The sequence below is a fragment of the Dipodomys spectabilis genome, unplaced genomic scaffold (genome assembly GCF_019054845.1).
Source record: "Dipodomys spectabilis isolate Male_0828 unplaced genomic scaffold, ASM1905484v1 ptg000003l, whole genome shotgun sequence".
In the NCBI taxonomy this organism is placed as follows: domain Eukaryota; kingdom Metazoa; phylum Chordata; class Mammalia; order Rodentia; family Heteromyidae; genus Dipodomys; species Dipodomys spectabilis.
This window is the reverse complement of record NW_024870680.1, coordinates 13,847,571-13,873,607: the sequence shown is the minus strand read 5'-3', so window position 1 is coordinate 13,873,607 and position 26,037 is coordinate 13,847,571. Positions and strand designations below refer to the sequence as shown.

The window sequence follows — 26,037 nt, the reverse complement described above, 5'->3', positions numbered from 1 at the left end:
CTGGGCAATGATATCCTCTGCTCAACACCCCAGGAGGTCAGGAATACCAGCTCAGGGACCATGCTCTTACCTGGCATCCCCAGCTCATCTCTGCCCAAATACTCTATCTCTCTCTCTCCCTAGGGGGGACCCAAGCTAACTATCCTAGGCAGACTTAGTGACAGGGAGTCAGGGGTGTGCCCAACCCTATCCAGGAGCCTGCTTACATACCTGATGGACATCTCCTTTTGGAGGCCAGTAGAAGAAAGTCAGGTCTGATGGAATATGTTCACACCAGCCAGGCCAGGGGACCAGGACTGCTGGGGTGGCCAAGAACAGGAACCTGAGCTAGAAGGTGGTGTCATGGTAGACAGACTACATCTCACTGTGTGTCATGTGATCAACCCTAGATAGTACCCCACAGCCTTCTGGGTGGCTGGGCCCATCAGGCAGCCTGGCATAAAGCAGGTGCCCTAGGTAGGGAAACTGGTCCCCTGCTGCCCTCCCTCTGCCCCAGCCTCTGCTGTTGTTCTGAGTAGGCAGATGACTGTGTTCAGCCCTGGCATCAGAACTCTCTGGAAACTTCAGCTCAAAGCTGATCACAGGCAAAATACCAGATTATGGGCTCACTTCCTCTGAGGAAGTAAATTTTCCTCAGAAATTGGCAGAGGTGGGGGGGAGGGGTGGCGGGGACACTGAACTTCTGAAAGTCACCAAATACCCAGATAGGGCTGGAGAGAAAAAGCAGGATTCTCCTGCACAGATCACAAAGAGAGAGGCCTAGAGCGAAGCCAGCCTCCCTCCCTGCAGCTTCCTGGCTCTGTGCACAGGCCACAGGGTCCCCCAAGTCTCTGCCCTGGTGCTGTCTCCTCAGCTCTGAAACAACACACTTGTCCCTACACACAGCCGCCAGAGACAGGGTGGGAGAGGCCACCTTCTCTGGAACCAAGACCACATTCCAATGTCTTCATCTGAACTTGGCTGTAGGCAGTTTCCAGCTGCCATCCCCCAACCTGCCACTTCCTTTCAGTTATCTTAGTTTATTCATGTCTTTGGCCTCACTGTGCCCACTTGTAAAATGGGGGCATTCAGAGCCAGAGGAAGACAATGGGCTCCTTGTCTTCCAGAAAGAGGGGTGGTGCTGAATCAGAAGAGATTCTCCACCAAGGGATCATTTGGCAATCTGTTATCACTGGGGTAAGGGCACTGCAGGCATCTAATGGGTGGAGACTAAGGATGCTATACACATCCTACACCCAAGGACAGACCCCACCAACAAAGAACCCTCCAAGCACATACCAGCAGTGAACACAACCCAACTTCTAGCAGTACCTCCAATCTCACAAGCCCCTCCATTCCCACCCCTTGGCATCAGAAGGTGGCAGAGGAAAGGACTTGAATTAAGCTCCTCTGCCTCCTCACTGTGTGACCTAGAGTGAGTTATGGAGCCTGTCTGTTGCTTACTCTCCTATTGGAAAATAAATTCAAGGATAATCATCTTGGCTGTCTCACCCACTAGTAAGCCTTTTTAAGTTTCTTTTGGTGCTGCGATTTGAACTCAGTACTTGCTAGGCAGGTGCTCTACCACTTGAACCATGCTTCAGCTTTTTATTTAGTTTGCCATACTGGGGATTGAATTCAGGGCCTCTATCATTTGAGACACACAGATACACACCCTAGTACGTTGGCTAGCAGTTTTATAGATAGAGTCTAGCACTTTGGCCTGGGCCAGCCTTATACCAGGAGCCTCCTACTTCCACGTCCTGATTACAGCTGAGATTACAGGTGAGCACCACCGTGCCTGGCCCACAGTATCACCATCATCACATCCTCTCTATTCCTCATCTCAGTCATGTTTTGGAGGGGTCAGGTTCCATGAGGAAGAAGCTACTTGGAAGACAGTTTCTGAGTGAGGCAGGAGGCCAGGCTGGCCTGTGCTCCAGGCCCTCGAGAGAGCAGCACTCTTCCCTGAGGCCTGAGTCAGTCCCTTCAGCCCCACCCCAGCCCTCCAGCACTCACCCACAGGGTCCACCAGGTCGATGTGGTCCACAAAGTCCCGCTTTCCCAGATAGACTGTAAGCTAGGGAGGAAGAGGCACAGAGGATGTTAGCAGCTTTAGGCCAGGGGGTACTAGCTGTGCCTCAGAGGAAAGTCCACCACCCAGAGCTGCCTCTAAAAGCTCTGGACCCACCCACGGTCCTTGCTAGAACTACACACAAGGCTTGGATCTCCATCCCAACCCTAACATTGACAAGAGCAAGGCTTTGGAAAGTTTTTCCAGTACCTCTTCTGCCCAAAACCCTAGGAAGGAGTTGCTGCTGTTTCCATTTTATAGATGAGGACACTGAGGCCTGGGGAAGTCTTTACACCAAGCACCAAAGGGCAAGAGAGGCCCCTCAGCAGCAGGGCTGGGTTCCTCAGGGAGGGCTCCACAGGACACTGGCACACAGGTGCAGGTCCTGGCTCCAAGCGCTTCAGCGACTCCTCCCTAAACAATGGCAGGGAGCCACTCATGTGAGGATTTGCTTTATGGAGCACTGAGCAATTGAAGAGCTACTTCCCTCCTTTGGAGCCAGACTGCAGGTATTCCAGATGCACCCAGAACATCACCCTAGATTCCCAAGTACTCCTCCCCACTCCTTCAGTCCTGGCAATTCTAGCTCTGCTGTATTTCTCAAACCCCTCCCTCTCTGTTCCCACAGCCCCCCTTTGCCTGGAGGTCCACATCAGCCCCTTGATGCTCACTGCTGACAGTGGAAACTCCCTTCTGAGCTGTTCTCAGCCACACTGCTTGTCTTAAAATACAAATCTACCACATTCCAGTTTGAAAACCCTTTAAGAGTTCCTCATCTGTGCCTGGAGAATAAGGATGATAAATGAATTTTACTCTGAGCAGAAAGTGAGATTGATTAGTCAGGTCTGTTTCAGGCCCTGGATTGAAAAGGAATCTCAGCAGGAAAGGATGAAAGGTGATTAGTGATGTCTGCTGTGGGCACAAAAGGGAAAATGTAGAAGCACAGCTGGTTCTAAGCACATAATCAGGCGATGTGAACTCCTATACCTGGGCACAGGACTGTTGTGACCCAGCCTTGCGGCTGCTCTAGCCCTTACTCTATTCCCTCTTGGCACTTAGGCTCCAATGCCTGAGATGTCTCCAGCCCCCTCCAATTTTCCATTCCTGCCTAGAAGGCTCTTTTCATCTTACCTTGCCTAGAAATGAATCCCTCCTAGAAGAAGCCAGGCCTGATCCTACCTGATCAGGCATGCCTGAACCCACCTGGGTTCTGATGTTCTTAGGTTCCTGTATCTCACACTTGGTCCTTTACATGGAAGTGACTGATCTATGGCCAGTCCTGGCTATGTGGCTGTGTATATATACCGACTATACTGACTCATCTCAGTATACCCAGTCCCCTCCGGGCCACCCCAGACCTGGCACAGAATGATTCCACTAATATCTATTTGCTGAACTGGCAGCAAAACAGGATGGAGCCTAAGGCCTGTGGAGAGAAGGAAAGGGCATGGGCTCTGGCAGCCACTCTGGATAATGAGGTGATGCCAGGGCCTCTCACGCAGGAAGATTATTTCCTCTGATCGGCTTGAACTCTCTTTCTCACAGGCACACTGACGTCTCTTGCCAACATTCTCTAGCCAGAGATGAGACTCCCTGAAGTCTGGACAGAAAGTTTCCAGAGGGAGTCCCCTGAACCCTGGTTTGGATGGAAGCTCCTGAGAACAGAGCTGTGTTACATTCTGACAGGAAATAACAGCTGCTCCTCCCCCAGAGAGCTGTACCTTTCCCCAGAGACACCCTCACTATTGCCTCTATTGGCCCACAAGAGGGCTGAGTGTGGATCAGGGAGGAGCTGTGCCCGGCCTCTCACACTCACCTTTCCATTGGGGCTTGCTTTCTTGAACACACTGTGGAGAGAAAGAGAGACAGGGCCAGGGTTAGTGCATTTCTGCCCGGGGAGCTGCTACAGGCTGCCCAGAGGCCAAATCACAGACAGAGGGGCCTGGAAAGTGGTACAGAACGGAACAGGGCCCAGCTTACCTGCCTCTTACTTTACGCACTGATAAGTCTGCACGGCAGCCATCCTCACTATGAACCCTCCCAGGATACACACAGCCCCCAGCAGCCCGCTTTACACACAGTGTCACCAAGTCTCACTTGAGGAAAAGCCTCAAGGGCCCTCGAGGTCTCTGTGATATGGTCTTGCCTTCTCCTGGCATCTCCTCTGCAATGCCTGTGACTCTTAGTCATTTCTCTCCAGCCTTGCTGCTGTTTGTCAATCCAAGAGGGAGATTGATCTCTGCCTCAGAGCCTTCCCCCAGCAACCCCAGCCCTCATGGCTCATTGGGATTCTTCCAGATAGATGCTTTCCCCATTGCTTTATATGAGGCTTCAGCCACACCCACCTGGCCCCAGCCCTAACCTGCCACAGGCTTTGCTTGTTGTGTGTATTTTGTGCCAGTACTGGGGTTTGAACTCAGGGACTTGTACTCTGACATGGCTTTTCCATTCAAGGCTGGCACTCTACCACTTGAGCCACACCTCCACTTTGAGCTTTCTGCTGATTAATTGGAGATCAGAGTATCACAGAATTTCCTGCCTAGGCTGACTTTAAACCACATCTTCCTAGCTCAGCTGCCCAAGTAGGCAGGACTCCAGGCGTGAGCCACCAACCTCCAGCATGCTTTGCTTGTTTACCTCACACCTGGCCAGTCCCCGCTCTGCTAGCATGCCTGCGTCACCAGAACTAGATGAGGTGTCTTTGTCCCCAACCATCATAATTGCAGTAGATACCTTAGGAATGGCAGGTGGCAGGCATTCAATAATTATTAGGTGAACAAATGGATGAATTAATGAAGGAGTCAACTGAAAAGGACACATGCCTGTGTACAGCAGAGCACCTGCCTTCTACAGTTCCTCCTACCCTGCCCCAAGCTGTATCTGTTCCCTATTCACCATCATCCAACCCAGACTTTCTCAGAATAATTGTTGGGAGGGAGAGAAGAAAAGTAAAAGGGACCTAACTGGTAAGGAGAGGTGCTGAAAGAGGGAGGGAGGGAGGGAAAGGGGAGAAGAAAGAAGGGAAGAGACACAGGTGTAAAAATAAAAGATGGAACAAGAGGCAGAATTAAGAGGAGGAACTCACACAGAGAAAGATGGAACCAACACAAAAAGAGGGAGAAGCCCACAGGAAGGTGACAGAATGTGTGCCCCCCCCCTCCAATCCTTCACCAGGAGCAGGAGGTCTATAAACACCCAGGTAGGACTAAGCCACCTCCCCTCCAACAAGGCCAGTGGGGTGGTGGCACTGCGCATGCCTCCATTGCCCTGGCTCTGCTTCCCATCTCCACTTTGGGGGGCCCCAGGGACCACAGATGGGTCTAAGCCTTGCTTGCAAAGATGAGCTTGGCACAGCCCTTTCCCTCCTCCCTAGGGGCCCCCTGGTTCTTCTCCTCATCAATATTCATCAGTGTTGGGAGTGTGAAGATGCCACAGTTGGCTGGGGTGTGATAATTGCTAAAGTGAGAAAAAACACAGATCACACCGGTAGCGGAACCAGCAGCTCATTTAAGCAGGGCCCAGGTCTGTGGAGGAGACCCGAGAAGTGGTGCCAGGGACCCCAAAACGTCCCAACTCTGATCTACCTCCAGCCCAAGGGAACTCAGAGTCTGAGGGAAACAGAGGCCCCAGATGCCTGAAAGCCCAAAGAACTGAGTCAGGGAAAGCTACTCCAGTGTCTACTGGGAGGGACACAGGTGCCCAAGGGCACCTGTGCTAGGCTAGAAAGACTTTTGAAGGAGGGAGAGGGGCAGGGAGGAAGAAGAGCATTTGAGTTGGTTAATTGTTTCTCCTAACACCACTACAGAACGGATATTTTATGAAGTAGAGGCTTAGAGAGATGCAGTAATTTGCCCTGGAACTCACAGACTGCTAGAGGCTAGGTCAGGATCCAGACCTAGTTCTATCTATCTGCCTCCAGAGGCTGGGCACTTTTTATCTAACCCTGCTGTTTTCCCAAAGCAGGTGTTTTCAATCAACATCAAATGTAACAGCAAAGAGGGGAAATGAGGACAGGAGAGAGGAAGGCAAGAGGAAGGAATCAAAGAGTAAGGAGGGGCGCAGGGAGGGTGTTTGAGGGGCAGGAAAGGGGGTGGGGAGATGTCCCGATGTCCTGCCTTTAACTTAATCAACACCGGGGCAATCACCTTCAGGAAACAGGGACTCTGGGGGCTTCCTCAAACAACAACAGCTGCTGCATTGGCCAGGCAGGTCTTAAGTATTTTTCCCAGAACACTGCTGGTCTTGACAACAACCCCATTTCAGAGATGCGGAAATTGAGGCTCAGAGAGGCGACCTGTGGTCCTTCCCCAGCCATCCCGTCCACTCCATCATACCACTAAGTCTTTCCTGAAACTCCATCAGTTTCTCATTCCCAACAAAATCAGAAAAAGAGGTCTCTGTGGAGGGTTCCTAAGTCTCCCCAGACCCCAAATGTGCACTATCACATACACGGCTTTGCCCAAGCTTGTGGTTAAAAAAGCAATTTCTAGGTATGGGACATAGGCTGGGTTCAGCCTCTAGCCCTGTCTATATCCCACAAACTGGGTTTCCAAAAGGGACATACAGCCTTTATTCTGGCTGATTAAGGCTTCCTGGAGACAAGGAACAGAAAGCAAGGGAAGTTAGCTCAATAGAAGAAGGTGGGGTACTAGAAGGCAAAAGATCTCACGGGAAGGATGCGCAGGCAGGACGAGCAGAGGCTGAAGGCAGGAACGGGGAAGCCATTGGAACCTCAGGCTGTAGCTCCCTCTCTCCACCTCTCCTTCTGGGGCTGCATGTTCTCCCAGCTGCTCGGCTGTCTGTGCGGCTGCTCCATTGTCTCTGAGGACTACTCTCTCTCTCTGCTTACTCAGAGCTTTTCTGCTCCTCCATCCTTTTGGCTTGCATGTGACTCACTCTCCAACCTTGTTTCTACTCTGCCTCTTGCTCAGCTTCCCGCTGCTAACTGGCTGAATGGCCCAATTCCAAATTCCCAGGGGAGGAATCTGATTGGTCCGTTTAGGTCACGTGCCCCACCGCTGGTCCAATCAACTATGGCCAGGGTGTATCCTGTGTTCTATGAGGCTGGGACAGAACAGGGCCAATGGTATAGTTCTTTTTGAAAGCTGAAGTCACAACCCGTAGATTGATAATGAAATCAACTTGGTTTGGTTTTTAATGGAATGGAATAGAGTGGAATGGAAAATGCAAGCCATGCACTTCAGGTAGCCAGAGTATAATAGATATGACTATATCCATCAGTGTTCAGTTTCCCTAGATGTATGGGACTATCAAACTCCTGCAGACCTGTAAAGTTAGACTTGCTCACATGTCACTGTGGGACAGGACCTTTTCTATTTTGGTAGGTCATGGGGCCTGAACTCTGGGCCTGGGCACTGTCCCTTAGCTCTTCAGCTCAAAGCTAGCACTCTACCACTTGAGCCTCAGTGCCTCTTCCAGCTTTTTCTGCTTATGTAGTGCTGAGGAAGCAAACCTAAGGCCTCATCATGCAAGGCAAACACTCTACCACTGAGCCACCTTCCCAGCCCGGACAGGCACATTTTTAAGTGCTGGTACTTGGTTCCCCATGCCCGTGTGTGTGTGTGTGTGTGTGTGTGTGTGTGTGTGTGTGTGTTTGCGCACGTGCATATACAAACTGATACTGGACACTGTCCATCGGTTAGCTTTTTTGCTCAGGGCTGGCACTTAACCCATTTGAGCTAACAGCTCCACTTCTGGCTTTTGAGTAGTAATCGGAGATAAGAGCTTCATGGGCTTTCCTGACGAGGCTGGCTTCAAACTGATCCTCAGATCTCAGCCTCCTGAATAGCTAGGATTACAGGTGTGAGCCACTGGTGCCCAGCTTATGTTTTTCTGTGACTGCTAAAGGAAATTATTACAAACTTTTAAATATAAAGCAACATAAATTGTCTGTGGTTCAGAAGTTAATAAATGGGCCTCACTGGGGTAAAACTGAGACATCAACAGGTTTCTGTGCCTTTCTGCAAAGCCTAATGGTATATCCCTTTCCTTTCCCTTTCCAGCTTCTAGAGGCAGCCCAGTCCCTTGTTTGGTGGCCTCCATTCTTTTTCTACCTTCACATTGTAGCATTGTGACCACCTCTCCCTCTCTTTCACTTGTAAAGATCCTTGAGATTACACTAGGCCCTTCTGAATTCTCCAAAAAAATCATCCTATTTTTAAAACCGGCTGATTAGCAAGCTTAATTCCATCAGCAACCACCATCACCCTTAGCCACACACCATATTCCTGGGCTCTAAGAATTAGGAAGTGAGTCTCTTTGAGTGAAGTATTCTTTTGCCTAGCACACTCTCTTGTCACTAGCAATGATCGGGATGGAGAAGTCACCACTAAACCTAATCCCAAAGCTTTCCTGTGACATGCTAAATGTATAGCATAAGGGAGAGAGCAGCAGAGCCACTAGACTTCTGAGGTGGTTGGCAACTAAGAGAGCAGGCCAGCTCTCTTAGCTGATGCAAAAAGTGAGTAATGTTTAGTGCAACTTTTATTTCAGATGAATGGGGGAAGGCAGTAGTGACATATAGTGAACTTTGCTACCCAGGATTGCCTCAACCTCAGATCCTCCAAATCTCAGCCTTCTAAGTTACTAGAATTAATTACAGGTATGATCCACAGGTGCCCAGTTACAATAAAGAGAATCCTGATGGACACACAGAAGTGCAGAAGAGGTGACAATACGATGGGTAGAGGATTAGAGAGAGCAACTGAGGCCAGCGACTGCTTGGGAGGTGGTGAGCCACGGGGTGTGAGCTGGTGTGGGTCCCTGGTGCCTCCCTAGGAAGGAGGCAAGACAGTGGAGAGTTGTCATCCCCAGATTGTAGAAGGACCTCTATGTCTAGCCTTGAGCTAACACAGAAGAAAAAGGAATCCTTGAAGGGTCCCAGATGTCAGACTAAGGAATTTGGACCATACCCAGAAGAGAGCCCTGGGCATTTGTAGGAGGGGATAATTGGCCAGAACTGTAGGTATTCCATTTTGTTGTTCTTGTTTTTTGTTGGTACTGGAACTTGAACTTAGGGTCTGTGCATTCTCTGTTTGCTTTTTCACTCAAGACTGGTGCTCTACCACTTGAACCATACCTCAACTTCCAGCTTCTTGCTGCACTGCTGGAGATAAGAAGCTCATGGACTTTCCTGCCCAGGCTGGCTTCTAACCATGAGCCTCAGATCTCAGCCTCCTGAGTAGCTAGGATTGCAGGAATGAGCCACCAATCTCCAGCTAGAACTAGTGTATTCTGGACACAGATGTTCTCAGATCTCTAAAACTCCCCTTACTCATAACCCTGCAGCAGTCCTGGTTCCACTGGGTGGGTGGGGAACACACAAGAGGCCATTCGCTCTCAGACACAGCCGCCCTACATTCTGACCCACTTTGCTGGGTGTGAGAACCGCCTGCAGGGAGCAGGGAGGCGAGAAGAGCAGGTGGCAGTGGTGTAAAGAGGCTCTGAGGGCCCTTCTCACCCTCTCCCTGGCAGCAAAGTTATTTGTGTATGGCTTATCTGCTTTGCCCGGTGGCCCAGCCCCAGGGCCAGAGCATCACCGCCCGCCTGTGTGCTCTCACCCTGCCTGTCTCTCAGCCCATCTCACAGATCTCCTGGCTCCCCAGGACCACCTGCTTCAGTTCCCAGATGGAGAAACAAAGCCTGGGAGACAGGGAGGGGGGGAGGCAGTGTTTCATTCATAGGCTCAGACATTCGCCTGAGAAGCAGTCTGGGAGAGGTACCCTGCCTTCTGCTGATCCCATCTTCTGTTATGTGCCTGCTTCCAATCCCACCATGGCTCCCTCAGGCCTGGCTTGGGTGGAGTCTGGCAGGGGTGGGTCTGGCCAAATCAGGCTCCTGGGCTCTGGACACCTCCCCCCCTACCACATCCCATAGGCTTCTAAGCAGACAGCCCACATTCACTTTTTGTTTTCCTAGCCATGATCCATATTTGTGAGGATCTTCAGAAGGTTCAGAGCGAGGAAAGGGAAACCAGCCACCAGGCAATATGGACAGAGGGGAGAGTTTCTTAAAGAAGCATGGCCCACTTTCTGCGAACCTGTGAAACTAGACATATGCAAATTAAATGCTAAGAAAAACTTCACTAAGCAGGCTGGCAGCTGGATACCAGAGGGCCCATCCACAGCCCTAGAGGCCTATCCAGCCTTTCTGAGGATCAAGTGGCTGGAAGGGAAAGCTGAAAGAGCCCAGAAAATACAAGGAGACCCCACCAGGGCCCTGTGTGTCCTTGGGCCAGTTCCCATTCTCTCTGAGGCTCACTCTCTTTTGTCTAGAGGATAGATGCCATCTGTCCCATTGAAGGGAGATAATATACATTCTTGGTACCTCATGAAACCCTGGATTCAATCTCCAGTACCACAAAAAAAAAAAAAAAAATTGGGATGTGTGGTGGCACACTGTAATTCCAGCTTCACAGGGGGCAGAGGCAGGAGGATCTCAAGTTTGAGGCCAAGCTCAGAGAAAGTTAGTGAGACCTATTTCAACAAACACAAGGGGGGGAGGGAAACAAAGGAGAAGGCAACAATGCTAGATAAGAAATGTACTCATGGCTGGGAAGGTGGCTCAGTGGTAGAGCGCTTGCCTTGCATGCATGAGGCCCTGGGTTCGATTCCTCAGCACCACATAAGCAAAAAGAAAAAAGCCGGAAGTGGTGCTGTGGCTCAAGTGGTAGAGCGCTAGCCTTGAGCTGAAGAGTTGAGGGACAGCATCCAGACCCAGAGTTCAGGCCCCATAATCGGACCCCCAAAAAAAAAAAAGAAAAAAAAAGAAATGTACTCATTTTTGCTCATGTAATTGTAACCCCTCTGTACAGTATTTTCACAATAAAAAACTTATTTTAAAAAAAAAAAGGGTGAGAAAGTGGCTTAAATAGTAGAGCGCTTGCCTTGCATGTGCAAAACCCTGAGTTCTGCACTGCAAAATATATTTATTATAACTAAAGATAGATAAACAGATAGAAGATAGATAGCTAGATAGCTTGGTACCTACTAGGGAAGCAATAAAAAGGAGCTAGCACTGCCCACCCCGTACTCAGGAGAGAAGGCCTGGGAATGGGAACCAAAGATAATGTGACAGAAGTGGCACTCGCTCAAAGTGATAGAGTGCTAGCCTTGAGTAAACAAAGCTCAGGGACAGTGCCCAGGCCCTGAGTTCAGCCCCACAGATGACAAAAAAAAAAAATGTCTGGAACAGCCCTCCACTTTCCAGAAATGTCCAGTCATGCCCTGCCCTTCTTTCTCCCCGCATTACCATCCTCTCCATCATTTCTCCCAACTGTGAGTCTTCCTGTCACCTCCCCTCTCTCTCACCCCTCTCAACTTAAACCCAAAGCACTCCCCCACCCTACTCCTCTAGCCTCCAGTGAGGCTTTGCTTCTCCCTCCCATCCATTCACCTTTCTGATCTCTCTCCTTCTTTTCTTCCATTAGTCTTCAAAACTCTGGACACTATTCTACCTGTAGGAGTTGCAAGCCTCTGTCACCTGTGTGTGTCTCCATTTGGGCCATTCTGAATAGGGGTGGAGAGATATACAGGCCCCACAAATAAACCAGTCTTCCTTGCAAGTATAGTGAGAGGGTGGGCAGAGGCCTCGTGGTGTACGCACCGGGCTCCAACCATGCCAGTCACCAGCACACATTAGCCTTCCCTCCCACAGTCCCCTCCATGTGTACCTAGACCTGCACACACTCTCTCAAGTGGCTTCCACAGTCCAGATGACAAACTGCCTCCTCCTTCTGTGCCTATTTTCCTTGATGCTTAGTAGGCACTTAACAAATGTTTTGAATGAATGAATGAAGCAATGAGCTGGGTGAGAGTGGCTCACACCTGTCATCCTAGCTACCCAGGAGGCTGAAAGCTGAGGATCACAGTTCAAAGCCAGCCCAGGCAGAATAATCTGTGGGACTCTTATCCCCAAATAACCACAAAAAGGCAGAAATGATACTGTAGCTCAAGTGCTAACCTTAAGCACAAAAATTCAGGGACAGTGCCCAACCCCAGAGTTCAAGCCCCAGGACTGGGGGAAAAAAAAAGAACCAATAGGTTTGAGGCAGGGGGCAAGGTATAGGAGAGTAGAATCGGAACACAGCAATAAATTAGAGGCAGTGGCCTGGCCTCTAGGCTGAGCCTGGTGGGTGCATAGCTCAGCAGACGTCAGGGGAAATGGGAGACAGATTATGTCAGACATGATCTGCATAGCGCACAGGACAGAACCCACACACTCATGCCTTGTGAAAGACCTCCAGTCCATCCCAAGTGTTCACTGTGCTAATATTAGGACATCCAAGTCCCATCTACAAACCAAGTTCACTGTATTAAGAACAAGGAACACACGATTGATCTAGTCACTTCTAAACACGCGGCTGAATGTCCTTGGATGCTCTTGATTAAAGATGGCACCTGTGTCTCAGGAGGGAACACTATGGAATGATATCTCCTGAGTGTCCCTGCCTAACTCCATGCCTAAGGGCAGTACATCAGTAGTGTGAAATCCATGACTGGAGAACAGGCAGATGCCACCATCCCTCCACCTTCCTGTTTTTCCAAAGGCTAAGTAGTTCTCCTAGTGTAACCATGGATCCTAATGTAACACTAGAGGTAGTGGAGGTAAAAAAGGGAAGCTCCAAGCCAGGGAATCCCTCCCATGGGGACAGTGCTGGCCTGCTGTGGGCCCTATAGAACAGGATCTCACACACACCACACACCATACCATACACAAAGCACACCCACAAATACTAACCACTGCCATGTGCCCCATGTAACCACAATGCCACACTGTGCACAGTTCACACTCCACAGAAACACACACATCCTCCCACCCTAGTCCTCTGCCCAGCAGAGTGGTGGTTAGAGTATTAAGAAAACCAGAAGGAAGCTAGTCTGACTGACGGCAGACTCCCATGCCTTCCCGCCCACCTCACCCTCTGAGGTCTTCCCTTTCCTACACTCCTCACCTCCAGCCTCTATGGAGGAGGATTTCCACATTCCCCCTAAGGAGCACCCAACCAGGCCATCCTTCAACCCCCATCTGTGCCAATCCTCAGAGCTGAATCAACCTCTGCCTCCTCCCAGAGTCAACAACAAGCAGTGTCCTGGGGAATTCCACCCACCAGACCATGGCAGCTGCCACCAGATACCACTAAACCCAAATAGCCAGTTAGATGCTATCTAATCCCACACCCACCAGCAATCTGGAGACCCTTCAACTCCTCAGACAAGTCACAAACAAACTTCCTCCCCAGGCTGCTCCTCCCCTATGCTCATGGCCCATCCCAGAGGTATACGGCAGACAGGAAGTGCTCAACTGGCATCTCAGAGATCAAGGAGTAATATGCAAATCCTATACGGCATGGATGGACAGCCACCACTTCCTGGAGAGGTAGCCAGGAAGTCTTACCCCATTCTGTAGAGGACAGTCTGAGATTCAGTGGAGCCACTGGGCCAGCCCAAGAAGCAGCAGAAGAAGCAGTAGATACCCAGGATACTGGGCCACCCTGTAAAACTCAGATCTGGGGGCTGCAGACAGCAGCCATCAGGCTAGGCTAGCCCTGCAGATCTCTCTCTCCAGTCCCAACCAAGTTAGGGGTCAGTTACAAAGAAAAGGAAAAGGCGTTCCTGATACACGTCCTGTTTCCTCTCCTCCTCTGGGCTTCTCAGGCCATGGAGGGCGGATGTCTCTGGGCTGGCAGCACTCCGTCTGTGAACAGACTGCCAACGGTGAGGGTCTCCCTGGACCTCTTTGCATCCCAACAGCATGAGCCGCATACAGACAGGCTCACTGGCCCCTCAAGTTCCTCCTCCTTGCCCAGGGGCTCCTCTACCCCTTATCCTCTTGCAGATCTTTTCACATCTAGCCCCCTCACCCATGATGAACCACGTCACCTCCCCCAAGAAGCCTTTCAAGTCACCCCCGCTAGCTGCCCCTCTACAGTTCTCTGTCTTCCCTTCCCATCGCCCAGCTCATAAAGTGCCTATTGACCTTGACTATCTCCATAAATCAGACAAGGGAAAGGATCCAAACACAGAGGCTACCAAATGGGTTTCCTTGAGTGACACAAAAAAAACAAGCCTCTTCCATCAGACAGGGTTTTCTGATGATGGAAGTCAGTCAGGCCTCAAACAGAGCTCTCTCGAAAGGACACGGCCACCACTCCTCCATCAGACTGGAGACTCCCACTGGGCAAAGATCATGCCTCCTTCCTAGGGAAAGAAGCTGCCTAAAGACAAGAGGACAATGATCCCTCCATGTGGCAAGTGGTCCCCGGGGATCAGAGCCATGTTCCTCCTTCACACATAGGTCCCTCGCCTAGAGAACAGGACCATGTCTCCTCCATCAGACCAGGAGCTCCCTAAGGATGTAGTCCCGCCCACCCCCCACCCCCCACCACCTCTACAGCAGTTCCCAGACCAGCTCAGCCTAAGATACAGAGACGGGTTCTCCTTTAAGGAAGAAGTCTTGCCTATACTCGCCCTGGCACAGGGCCCCTTACCAACTTCCCACCCACACCCTCCATTGAACTGCGATACTTAAGACGTGTCTGGGAAGAGGTCAGTGACTGCCCAGTTAAAGCCATCAATTTCTGCAGAGATCTCTATGGGGAGATTGGGGGTCCCTGACAAGAAGCACAGGAATGGCTGTGCACCCAGCTCAGAGCTCAATGCAACCAAAGGTGGGTCTTGGATAGGTCTCCATGTCAATCATTTCCCTCATAGCCACTCATCACACCCTACCTAACTACAAATTATTTGGTACCCACCCCTGGCTACAGTGACATGAAGCATAAGGGAGAGGCCCATCTAGGACCCACTTTGCGGACAACACAGGCCTTCCCTAGGTGCCAGCATAGAGCCTGGGCCAAGTAGCTTCCATAATGATCTTCCCTCCTGACACCAGCTCCAGGGAACTGCTATTAGTTAGCATCGATCCCCAAAGTGCTTTGCTGACTTTTTTTTTTTTTTTTGGTCAGTTGTGAGGCTTGAACTCAGAGCCTGGACGCTGTTCCTGAGCTCTTTTGTTTAAGGCTAGCGCTCTACCATTTTGAGCCACAGCTCCACTTCCAGTTTTTGAGTGGTTAATTGGAGATAAGAATCTCATGGGGACTTTTTCTGTCCGGGCTGGCTTTAAACTACGATCCTCAGATCTCAGCCTCCGGAGTAGTAGGATTACAGGCAGGGCCACGGGCACCTAGCCCTTGACTGACAATTTTTATGAGCTCAGCCTTCCCTAGTCTGGAGACAAGGAGCAAGAGTCAGAAACCTAGGCCCGGGGGTCCAGGATACAGTGTAGAGCTGAGAGCCACTGATCCAGGTTTAAATCAGGTCAGGCCCTAAGAAAAGGCCCAAACCAACCCACAGTGGAAATGTCAACTTAGCATTTATTTGCTAAAAAGCAACTTGCTGGACTCTGGGTAGTAATTTAGGTATGTTTCCCCACCCCACCCCCTTTTTTTTTTTCAGTCCTAGCCCAGGTCTCAAAGTGGGTACCTGATATTTTTTACTCACTGGCTAACGACCTACCATCAAGCCACTTTTTTATATATAAAGTTAAAAACAATTATAATTCTTCCTTTTTTCCTCTCTTTTTTTGTCTTTTTTCTTTTTTCTATTTTTTTATTGTCAAGGTAATGTACAGAGGGGTTACAGTTACATAAGTAAGGTAATAAGTACATTTCTTGTCAAGTTTGCTACCCCTTCCCTCATTTTTCTCCTACTGTCCCTCCTCCCCAATCCCCGCCCCCCACAAGTTGTACAGATCATTTCCAACATACTGTCTTGTGTCTATCACTGTTGCATTGGTTCCCCCTTGTCCTTTGTCTCACCATTCTCTTGTTCCCCTTCCCTTCCCTAATTCAAATAAACTTATATACAATACCAGGTGAGCCACTTTTTTGTGCCAATCCTAAGGCTTGAACTCAAGGCCTGGACACTGTCCGTAAGCTTTTTTGCTCAAGGCTGGCACTGTACCACTTGAGCCACAGCTCCGCTTCTAGCTTTTTGGTGATTAATTGAAGGGAGAATCTCACAGACTTTCCTGCCTGAGCTGGCTTGAGTAGCTAGGATTACAGGCATGAGCCAGGGGTGGCCCAGCAACTAGGTAACTAGATGTGTTTTCTTCTTCTTCCTCTTCCTCTTCCTCTTCCTCTTCCTCTTCCTCTTCTTTCTGCTTCTTCTTCTTCTTCTTCTTCTTCTTCTTCTTCTTCTTCTTCTTCTTCTTCTTCTTCTTCTTCTTCTTCTTCTTCTTCTTCTTCTTCTTCTTCTTCTTCTTCTCCTTCTCCTTCTCCTTCTTCTTCTTCTTCTCCTCCTCCTCCTCCCTCTCCCTCTCCCCTTTCCCCTTCTCCTCCTTCTCCTCCTTCTCCTCCTTCCTTCTCCTCCCTCTCCTCCCTCTCCTTCTCCTCCTTCTTCTCCTTCTTCCTGCTACTATAACTGATATTTGAGTACTTAACACAAGCCAGGAAGCATTCTAATCACTACACCAACTCCAAGTCTTATACACAAGAGCCCTAAAAGTAAGTCATTTTATCAGGTCCACTCAACATATGCCCACTTAATATATTCTCCTCCCTCCCTGATACTGGGACTTGAAGTCAGCACTTTGTACTTTGCTAAGCAAGCACTCTCTATCTTAGGTCATAGCCCCAAACCCTTTTATTTCTTAGCTAATTTTTCAGATAGAACGTTAAGCTTTTTAGCCAGATCAATCCCAGACTTGATCATCCCATTTCTGCCTCTTGATTAGCTAGGATTAAGGTATGAACCATAACACCCAGCTTAATATACTTTTCATATCACCAACCGGAAACTGACATACAGATAGGTTAAATAATTTCTCCAGGGGCTGGGAAGGTGGCTCAGTGGTAGAGCGCTTGCCTTGCATGCATGAAGCCCTGGGCTCGATTCCTCAGCACCACATAAACAAAAAGAAAAAAGCTGGAAGTGGTGCTGTGGCTCAAGTGGTAGAGTGCTAGCCTTGAGCTGAAGAGCTGAGGGACAGCGCCCAGGCCCAGAGTTCAGGCCCCACAACCAGACCAAAAATAATAATAATAATAATAATAATTTCTCCAAAAATTACAGGGCAGGAAATAAAAGATATAAGAAGCTTAAACCTCCCAGTTGATAAATTAATCAGTAAAAAAGGGATAGGGGTATAGTTTAGTCAGAGAGCACTTGCTTAGCACATATGATGTCATAGACTGAATCCCTAGTAACACACACACACACACACACACACACACACACACACACACACACACACACACATACAATGTCATATATTGAATCCCTAGTAACACATACAAATTATTAATCATGTTTCTGAATTTTAAAAATATAAATGCTTTTCTTTTTGGTGGCACTGAGATTTGTGTGTATGTGTGTGTGTGTGTGTGTGTGTGTGCATGTGTGTGCATACCAACACTAGGGCTTGAACACAGGGCTTTTTCATTCAAGGCTGGTGATCTACTACTCGAGCCCTACCCCTAGCAAGAATTAGATACTTTCGCTGTTCAATGGTAGCTCACACCTGTAATCCTAGCTACTCAAGAGGCTAATACCTTAAAATCTCATTTCCAATTCAACTCAAACAGGAAAATCCCTGAGATGTATATCTCCAATTAACTGCCAAAAGGCTGGGAGTGTTAGTGTTGTTGTTGTTTTCTTTTTAGGAAGGAGTAAAGTGGGGGGGGGGGGGACACAGAAATGGAGGGAAGATGGGTGAATAAACGCAGTTCATGGTATTCAGTACACACTATGTAAAAAATGAACTATGCAACTGTGGGCAGGGACTGGAGGGGGAAACTGAGGAAAAGCAAAGGAAAAGGTGACATTGTTCAAAAAATGTACAACATTGTAATAACAATAAAATTACACATTAAACAAAAAAAAAAAACTTGGCCAGGTGCCGGTGGCTCATGCCTATAATCCTAGCTACTCAGGAGGCTGAGATCTAAGGATTGAAGTTCAAAGCCAGCCCTGGCAGGAAAGTCTGTGAGACTCTTATCTCCAATAAAACACCAGAAAACCAGAAGTGGTGCTGTGACTCAAGTGGTAGAGTGTTAGCCTTGAGCTGAATAGCTGAGGGACAGCACCAAGGCCCAAAGTTTAAGCTCCATGACCAAAAAAAAAAAAACAAAAACAAAAAAAACCTGGAAGTGGAGTTATGGCTCCAATGGAGGAGTGGAGTGCCAGGCCTGAGCAAAAAAGCTAAGCAACAGCATCTAGGCCCTGAGTTCAAGCCCCAGTATTGCCACACACATTTGTCTAAAGACAAAATTAACCTAGTTATACTCCAAACCGAACACATTCATGATTGGACACACTGTGGTATGGTAAAAGGTAATTCCAAGCTTTGTGCTCATGGCTCATGCCTATAATCCCAGCTACTCAGGAGACTAGAATTGCAATGCAGAGCCAATTTGAGCAGAAAAATCCTTGAGACTCAATCCAATTAACCAGCAAAAAGCTGGAAGTCATAGCATGGCTCAAATGGTAAAGTACTAACCTTGAGTTTGAAAACAAAAGGCTGAGTAAGTGTATACGGTCTTCAATTTAAGCCTTGGTAGTGGGGTGTGGAGGGTTCATAGCTCTGGGGGAAAGGCATTGTTACAGCTTTCTGGAAGTGAGGCTGGCCCCACAGTCACCAGCTCATAGGAGGCAGTGGCAGCCCATGGCACCAAAGCCCCTGCTTCTCCCCCATCCACATGGTTCCCTATACTCTTGAAGGTGGCCTGGAAGGCCAGCAGCCTACAAAGGAGTGGTCAGCAGGAAAGTGTTGGACAGTTTAGCTGGTAGGCCCACTGAGCTGCAGGGAGTCCCAGGGAAGAGGGCTCAAGCCCACCTCCAGGGCTGTTCCTGGCATCCAGGGTAAGATCCTACAGCTTCCCTAGTGGACATGATCCCTCCAGGTGTCTGTCTCATGGGGTAGAAGTGCCTTCAGGTCAGCATCTGTGCTAAGTACAGAGAAGACCTTTGTAAAGGAGCTAAGGGCACCCTGTGGGGTTGGGCTGGCCTGTAGCCTTATGCTCTGACTATCTAGAGTATGATATGAAGCATAGCTCTAGCATAGAGCTCTAGCACCTCAGGTAGGTGGCCTGGGGCGGGCCCTGGCCTTTTTAGCTACCGCTGTCTCAGTGGATTCAGGTTACCTTATAAGAGCCTGGGCTGCTGGGAGGAGATAATGTGGATGAGGAGTTCTGGGGAGATGAAGATCTGTTAATAGGACAAGGCTGAATTATCGAGCATGTTTAAGAAATGCATTTCCATTACTTCCAAGAGCACGTGGGCCTGTAGATGAAGTGGGCACCATGGAGCAGGCCAAGAATGGCAGTGCCCAGTCAGGCAGTAAGCAAGGTGGGCCTCCTCCAAACCCTTCCCCAAACCACTCCCTAGACTTGCTAATACATGCCCCATGCCCAAACTGTCCATCTGCTCCTTCCATTGGCCCAACAGGGACCAGAGGCTGGAGGAGAGGCTTCCTCTCATCAGGAATTCCCCATTTACCCCTTCTTAACCAGAAGCCTGTCTGGAGGGACATACCCCCAGAGCCAGCTCTACTATCCTCATCTGGAGATTGAAGCAATCTGATCCCCAATTCTGAAAGAGTTGTTCAAGTGGCAAAGGATGTGGAAAGAGAAATTGGGAACAGGAGCAAGATCACCATCTCCACCTAGGTACTTAAGGCACTTGGCCTCCTCCCAGCCCACATCCTCAGCTGGATTATGGATGACACAAGTCACTCCCAAGGTGTTGAGGGACTGACTACAAGATCCCGACTCCTCTTCTCCACAGAGGTCTGTGGTTGAGGCCAGGGAGGAAACTGAGAAGGGGTAAACCTATGTGCCTACAAGGTGGGGAGCCAACAGCTAAGTCCTGTTCATCCTGACTATGACTCAGAGGAAGGGCCTTGGCTGTGCAGCTGGTCACCACAGTGACCTTGAACGTGCCACCCACATAGGGAGACCGTTGTCTAGACCAATGACTATCCTAACAAGGGTGCCAGGGAAAGGCTTCTAAAAAGGATCACAGTAACTGGAAGAGGCCAGCTCCACTCCCCTCGGATGGACAGAGGCTGCTGAGAAAACAACAAAAGCTGGTGGTACCTGGGCTGGGATTTGAAGATGAAGTCTACCAGAAGTGAGAATGTAGAAGACAGAACACAGGCACATGGTCACACTCTGCCTGATCTAAGGCATAGATATCCACAGTCATTCACAGGAAGCCAGCTGCCAAGGCTCACACCTATAATCCTAGCTACTCAGGAGGCTGAGATCTGAGAATTGCTGTTGGGATCCAGCTGGGACAAAATCAAGCAAAAAGCTGGAAGTAGGAGCTGGGATGTAGCTCACTGGCAAAATGCTTGCCTAATAATTTCAGTGTCCTAGGTTCAATCCTTGGTACCAAAAAAGAAAAGGATTAAAAGAAAAAGCTGGGGAGGGCTGGGAAGGTGGTTCAGTGGTAGAGCGCTTGCCTTGCACGCATGAGGCCCTGGGTTCGGTTCCTCAGCACCACAAAAGCAAAACGAAAAAAGCCGGAAGTGGTGCTGTGGCTCAAGTGGTAGAGTGCTAGCCTTGAGCTGAAGAGCTGAGGGACAGCGCCCAGGCCCAGAGTTCAGGCCCCATGACCGGGCCCAAAAAGAAAAAGCTGGAACTGGGAGAGAGCTAAGGAAAGGGTGACATTGTCAAAGAAGAAATGTACTCATTACCTGACTTATGAAACTATAACCCCTCTATACATCACCTTAATAATAACAATTTTAAAATATATTTTAAAAACAGATGACGGTTCAAGTGGTAGAGGGCCAGTTATGAGCAAAGAGAAAGGGCAAGAACTTGAAGCCCTGAGTTCAAACTCTAGTACTTGCACCAAAAAGCAACAAAAACCTTTCATTCTAATCTCTTAAACCCCGCAAGCTCACATTAGTGTCCTTACCCCAACATTCACACACACACACACACACACACACACACACACGCACACACACACACACACACGCACACACACACACACACACACACACACACACACACATTGATGAATAAGACATGCAAGTCCAGGAAAGGAAGCTCCTGAGCCCAAGGGCAGGTGGTAATGGGTGTCTGAGCAGATAGAGGAGGGGCAACCCCCAGCCAAGGTAGCGGAAGTTCCTGGGAAGGCTGCTCCCCATTTCCAGCCCTGCTGGCCTCTTGACCCTCCTCTCTTCCTCACATCCATACACACTCCTTCCCTCCTGCTGCCCCAGAGCCTGTCAGTACGGGTCAGCTGAAGGGGTAGGCAGCAGGCAACAGAGGCGCAGACCAGCACGTTTACATGTGACTGAGGAAGAGCCCTTATTCCCACTTCTCCCTGCATAGATAACCTCGACCTCTCTGCTATAAATCTGCCTCCAGCCTCTCCCATCCCCTTCCTCCCCCTTCCTCCACCTCTCACCCTCCCTGCCCTCCCTGAGGAGCAGTGAGCTCAGACTTTCCCATCAGCCTCCTAGGAATGATGGGAAGTGCTCAGGGCCAGGAGGGTTGAGGGGGAGGCTGGGTATCCTGGGGCAGGACTCAAGTCTGCGCTTGCTGAAGCCCAGGCCACCAGAAGCACAGCCTTGTCTGTACTACTACACTTCTGAAGAAGGAAGGCTGAGACTGTGGGAACTGGTAAGAGCTCACTTTACAGATAGGAAGACTGAAGCCCAGAAGAGGAGGGAAATGAGTGCTGGGAACAGGTTACCATGTTCCAGGTACCAATCAAAACTTTCACATTTCTTTTTCTTCTCTTGGTAATAGTAGGATTTGAACTCAGGGCTTCACATCTGCTCAACTTGTATGGCTGGTGCTCTACCACTTGAGCCACATGTCCAGCCTGGCTTTTTGCTGGTTATTTCAGAGATAGAAGTCTTTCCTGCCTCAGCTAGATTTGGACCAGGACCCTCCAGATCTGATTACAGGTGTGAGCCACTGGTAGTTGTCTCACTTAATTCACAACAACCCTGCAAGGAATGTGTGGTAGCCTGAATAATATCCCTTGGCCCCAGTCCTAATCCTAGAAGCTGTGACTATGTTACCTCACATGGAAGAAGGGACTCTGCAGAGGTGATTTAGTTAACAATGTGGAGATAGGGAAATTAGGTGGGAAGGGCCAATACAAATTATAAGAATCCTAGAAAGAAAAGACATGTGATGACAGGTGTGCTGAGAGACATTGGAAGAAGCCATGTGGCTGGTGTTGATGACAGAGGACGGGGCCACAAGCCACAGAATGCAAGCAATGCCTGGAAGCAAGGGAATCTCTTCCCCCCTGAGATCTCTAGAAGGAATGCAACCCTACTGACCCATTGGAGTACTTTAAGAGAATAAATGTGTCACTAGGGTGACTAACACAGTCTTCCTGGTAAGGAAACTGCGGCTCAGGTTTCAACCATAACTTCTACACTCCTTCTCCATAACACACTGAATACTAGGAACTTCTGTGGAGTTTTCAGGTTGGCAGCTCCCACCCAGAATATTAAGGGCAGGGAGAGAGTATAAGGAAGAGGATCCGCTGCTGTCTGCTGAGGTTGAAAGCAGGCAGGCAACTGAGAAAGTAAACATTTTGGGTCTACAATAGGCTGGTTACTGTGATTTAGCCCTTCCAGAGCCCAAGGCAAAGTCCTGCTTTCCTGGCCAGGTCTCAGAGGAAGGGCCCCGGCTATGCAGCTGGCTTACTTGCCAAGTGTTTGCAGGATTAGCTGAGATTAAACAAAATCTCCCATTAGCGGACTTTGAGCCGGCAAGAATCCCTAGCAGGAAAGCGCTTTATCGTTCAGCATTGGCTGCGAAGGAAAAGGAGTTCCCAGGGGCTGTGACTGGCCCAAGTTCTCCCCAGGAATAGACAGGTAACAGAGTCTGGTTTTAGAATAATCAACAGCAGACTTCCTGCTACTAAATGCACTGAAAGCTACTGCACGGGTGACAGAAGACCAATACCATGTAACTGCCGCCGGCATGGTCTCAATCCTTCTGGACTCAAAGAAGAACCCAATCTCCCCCACCACCACCCCAAGACCCTTCAAAACCTGGCCCCACCCACCCTCTGGCTTCCTCCCCCTCCCTCCAATCACACTGATCTCTGTGGTCCCTGGAATCACCAAACTCCTTCCCATTTGAGGAAGTCTCCCAAGACTCCAGCCTCACCAACTCTAGGGCCAAATGCACACAGGTGGAGAAACGACCGGCTCCAGCCGCCCCTTCTTCCCCATGTGGAATGAGAAAGGGTTTGGGGATAGAGGTCAGCCAGCGAGACTGGGCTGGGAGGACGCAGGCAAGCCAACCATTTCCTGCACCTTTAAAGGGCCCAAGGCCTGCCCCTTAGAGGCTGGAAATTTCCAGACACTTCTCCATACCCTGTGATATGGAACTGGGGCCCTTATGAAATATCACCCTCCTCAAGACATGCACAAGGACAAGGAGACCCAAAGCCCCCTGAGCCCCAGTATGTGGCTAAGGGATCAGCACTCACTTGAGCAAGAGCCAAACCTCTCTGCTCCTCATATCTACAATGGAAATAACACACCTGTCTTCATGCATGTGTCCCTCGTGCTGGAGCATGGTGAAGCCCATGAGGAATGAAAGCTCCTCTTACCATTGAGAGAACCAGGCTGGGACACTGGAGTCCCAGTCAGTTTCACTTCTCCCGGCCCCTCAGTGCTGGCTGGGGAGCTCTACCTCTGCAGCAAAACCTTACAATTACCCAATAGGCCAGGAGTGGTGGTGCGTGCCTGTAATCTCAGCTGAGGGAAATGGAGGTGGGAGGATCTTGGTCTGAGGCCAGCCTGGGTAAAAGGAAGAAATGTTATCTGAAAAATAAATAGGAGTGGGGGCTGGGAAGGTGGCTCAGTGGTAGAGCGCTTGCCTTGCATGCCTGAGGCCCTGGGTTCGATTCCTCAGCACCACATAAGCAAAAAAGAAAAAAGCCGAAAGTGGTGCTGTGGCTCAAGTGGTAGAGCACTAGCCTTGAGCTGAAGAGCTGAGGGACAGCGCCGAGGCCCAGAGTTCAGGCCCCACAACCAGACCCAAAAAACAATAAAATAAAAAAATAAGAGTAAAAAGAGACTGGAGATGTGTTTCGAATAGTCGCATATTTGCATAGCAAGTAGCACATTGCATAGCAAGGCCCTGGGTTCAATCCTCAGTCTCAAAAGAAAAGAAATTAAAAGCAGACCTAAGCAAAGCAAAGAGAAAAGAAAAGAAAATCTCATGAAGCACATACTGCAAACATTCATGACACATACTCTGGAGCCCTGGCAGGGTTGGGCTAGAATTTATACTCTCCAGAGACAGCCTGGAGATCAAAACAGTGACTATTAAAACACTCCCTTCCCTATGATCTAGTGCAATAGATTCCATTTACCCCCCAGGCTGAACCTCCAGGGGTCCCCTAGAGAGCTGTGCCCTGAGCTGTCTCTAGTTTCCTCTTCTGGACCACCAAGGCCTTGGCTCTCAGCTTCACTTTGCTGACAATTAAAGGGAGTAGGGGGTTAGCACTTGTCTGACAGAACAAGCTAAGCTACAGAAACTCCAAATACAAAATGGATTTCCCGGGGCTGGGAAGGTGGCTCAGTAGTAGAGCGCTTGCCTTGCATGCATGAGGCCCTGGGTTCGATTCCTCAGCACCACATAAGCAAAAAGAAAAAAGCCGGAAGTGGCACTGTGGCTCAAGTGGTAGAGCGCTAGCCTTAATAGCCTTAAGCTGAAGAGCTGAGGGACAGCACCCAGGCCCAGAGTTCAGGCCCCACAACTGGACCCCCCCCCCAAAAAAAAAATGGATTTCAAACTGACAGATCATATGGCAGGAGGAATGGACTATTCACCGAGCACTTCCTACGGTGAGTGCTGTCCTGGGTTTTCCATGCAGCATCTCACAGAAACCTCCCAGCATTGATGCAAGGGCTGTTAGTCTTGTCTCACGTAAGAGGAAGCCACGTTTCCAGAGGCTAGACAGGCTAGCCTCCTGCCTGCCTCCGCTCTGATTAGTCTGTTCCTCTTCTACAGCAGTGCAGACTCGGTAGGGTCTTTTGGAAGGGAAGGACCCTAGACTAGGATCACAAAATCACAAGACCCAGTGACAGCCTCTCAGCCACCTTCAGGGCTTGTGGCCCATCTCCATCCCCAGCCTCACCTTGCCTCAGCCTTCCTGGAGGCTTGGTATTAATAGCTATAACTGCAGAAGTAACACCCAGTGATGCTGGCACCTCCGTGTGGACAACACCAACAGAATTCACACCCACCGCACCTCTGATGGCTGCCTCCTGTGAGTACAGCTAGGTCCAGCCCTGCTCTGCCTGTGCTGCTCTCCAGAGCAACAGCCCCCTGCACATCTCTTTCAGGTGACCATGAGGCCATGTGGTGGCTATGGAAACCCCAGAGGTGGGCACAGCACTGGTACCTGACGGCACAATGTCACTCCACAAAACCAGCCTATGCCAGGCACTGCGCTCAGAGCTGTGCTAAGCATCATATTTGGTCCTTACAATTATTCACTCCCATGCACAGATTAGACTCAGAAAGAGAAAGTGACTTGCCCAAGGTTGCCTAGCCGACAATGGAAATCCAGCTGGGACTCATACTCAGGACAGCTACACAATTGTGGGTCTTATGCAAAATGAAAGCATGGAACCCCTTGTGCAGCTGTCAGGGCATGGATAACAGCGCATTAGACCAATTGGGAGCCAACCAGAGCACAGGTCCCAAGCAGCTCCCTCCCTTCCATGAAGCCTCACCTGCCTAGGCACCCAGGAGTCCTGACCCCAGGGCCAACACCAGGCTGTTCCCTTTGTTGATCAGGGCAAAGGTCCCACAGACAGCGGGTTGCACAGGAAGCAGGGGGTCAGGTCTCTGCTCTGGGCACCTCTGTAAACATCCTCCCCAGTAGATATGGGGGAACCTGGGAACCTGCACTTTTAGCTACTGCATTTCCTTTTTCTTTCTTTCTGGGGCTTGAACACAGGGC

At 49.7% G+C, this 26,037-nt stretch overlaps 1 protein-coding gene across 5 annotated transcripts in view; it reads right to left on the bottom strand.

The window, feature by feature from the left end:
* Positions 1-26,037, bottom strand: part of Arrb1 (arrestin beta 1) — an 81,502-nt gene that overhangs the window by 23,220 nt on the left and 32,245 nt on the right. For 2 of the 5 annotated variants that reach the window (XM_042687171.1, XM_042687172.1), the window contains exons 1-3: positions 6,723-6,987; positions 3,870-3,900; positions 1,999-2,059 (exon numbers count right to left, since the gene is read on the bottom strand). In XM_042687171.1, the coding sequence (XP_042543105.1) occupies positions 1,999-2,059; positions 3,870-3,900; positions 6,723-6,778 (148 nt within the window). In that variant the 5' untranslated portion in view covers positions 6,779-6,987. Of the gene's footprint in view, positions 1-1,998; positions 2,060-3,869; positions 3,901-6,722; positions 6,988-13,468; positions 13,595-26,037 lie in introns of those variants that run through there. The other 3 variants (XM_042687187.1, XM_042687173.1, XM_042687180.1) reach the window with 2 other exon arrangements.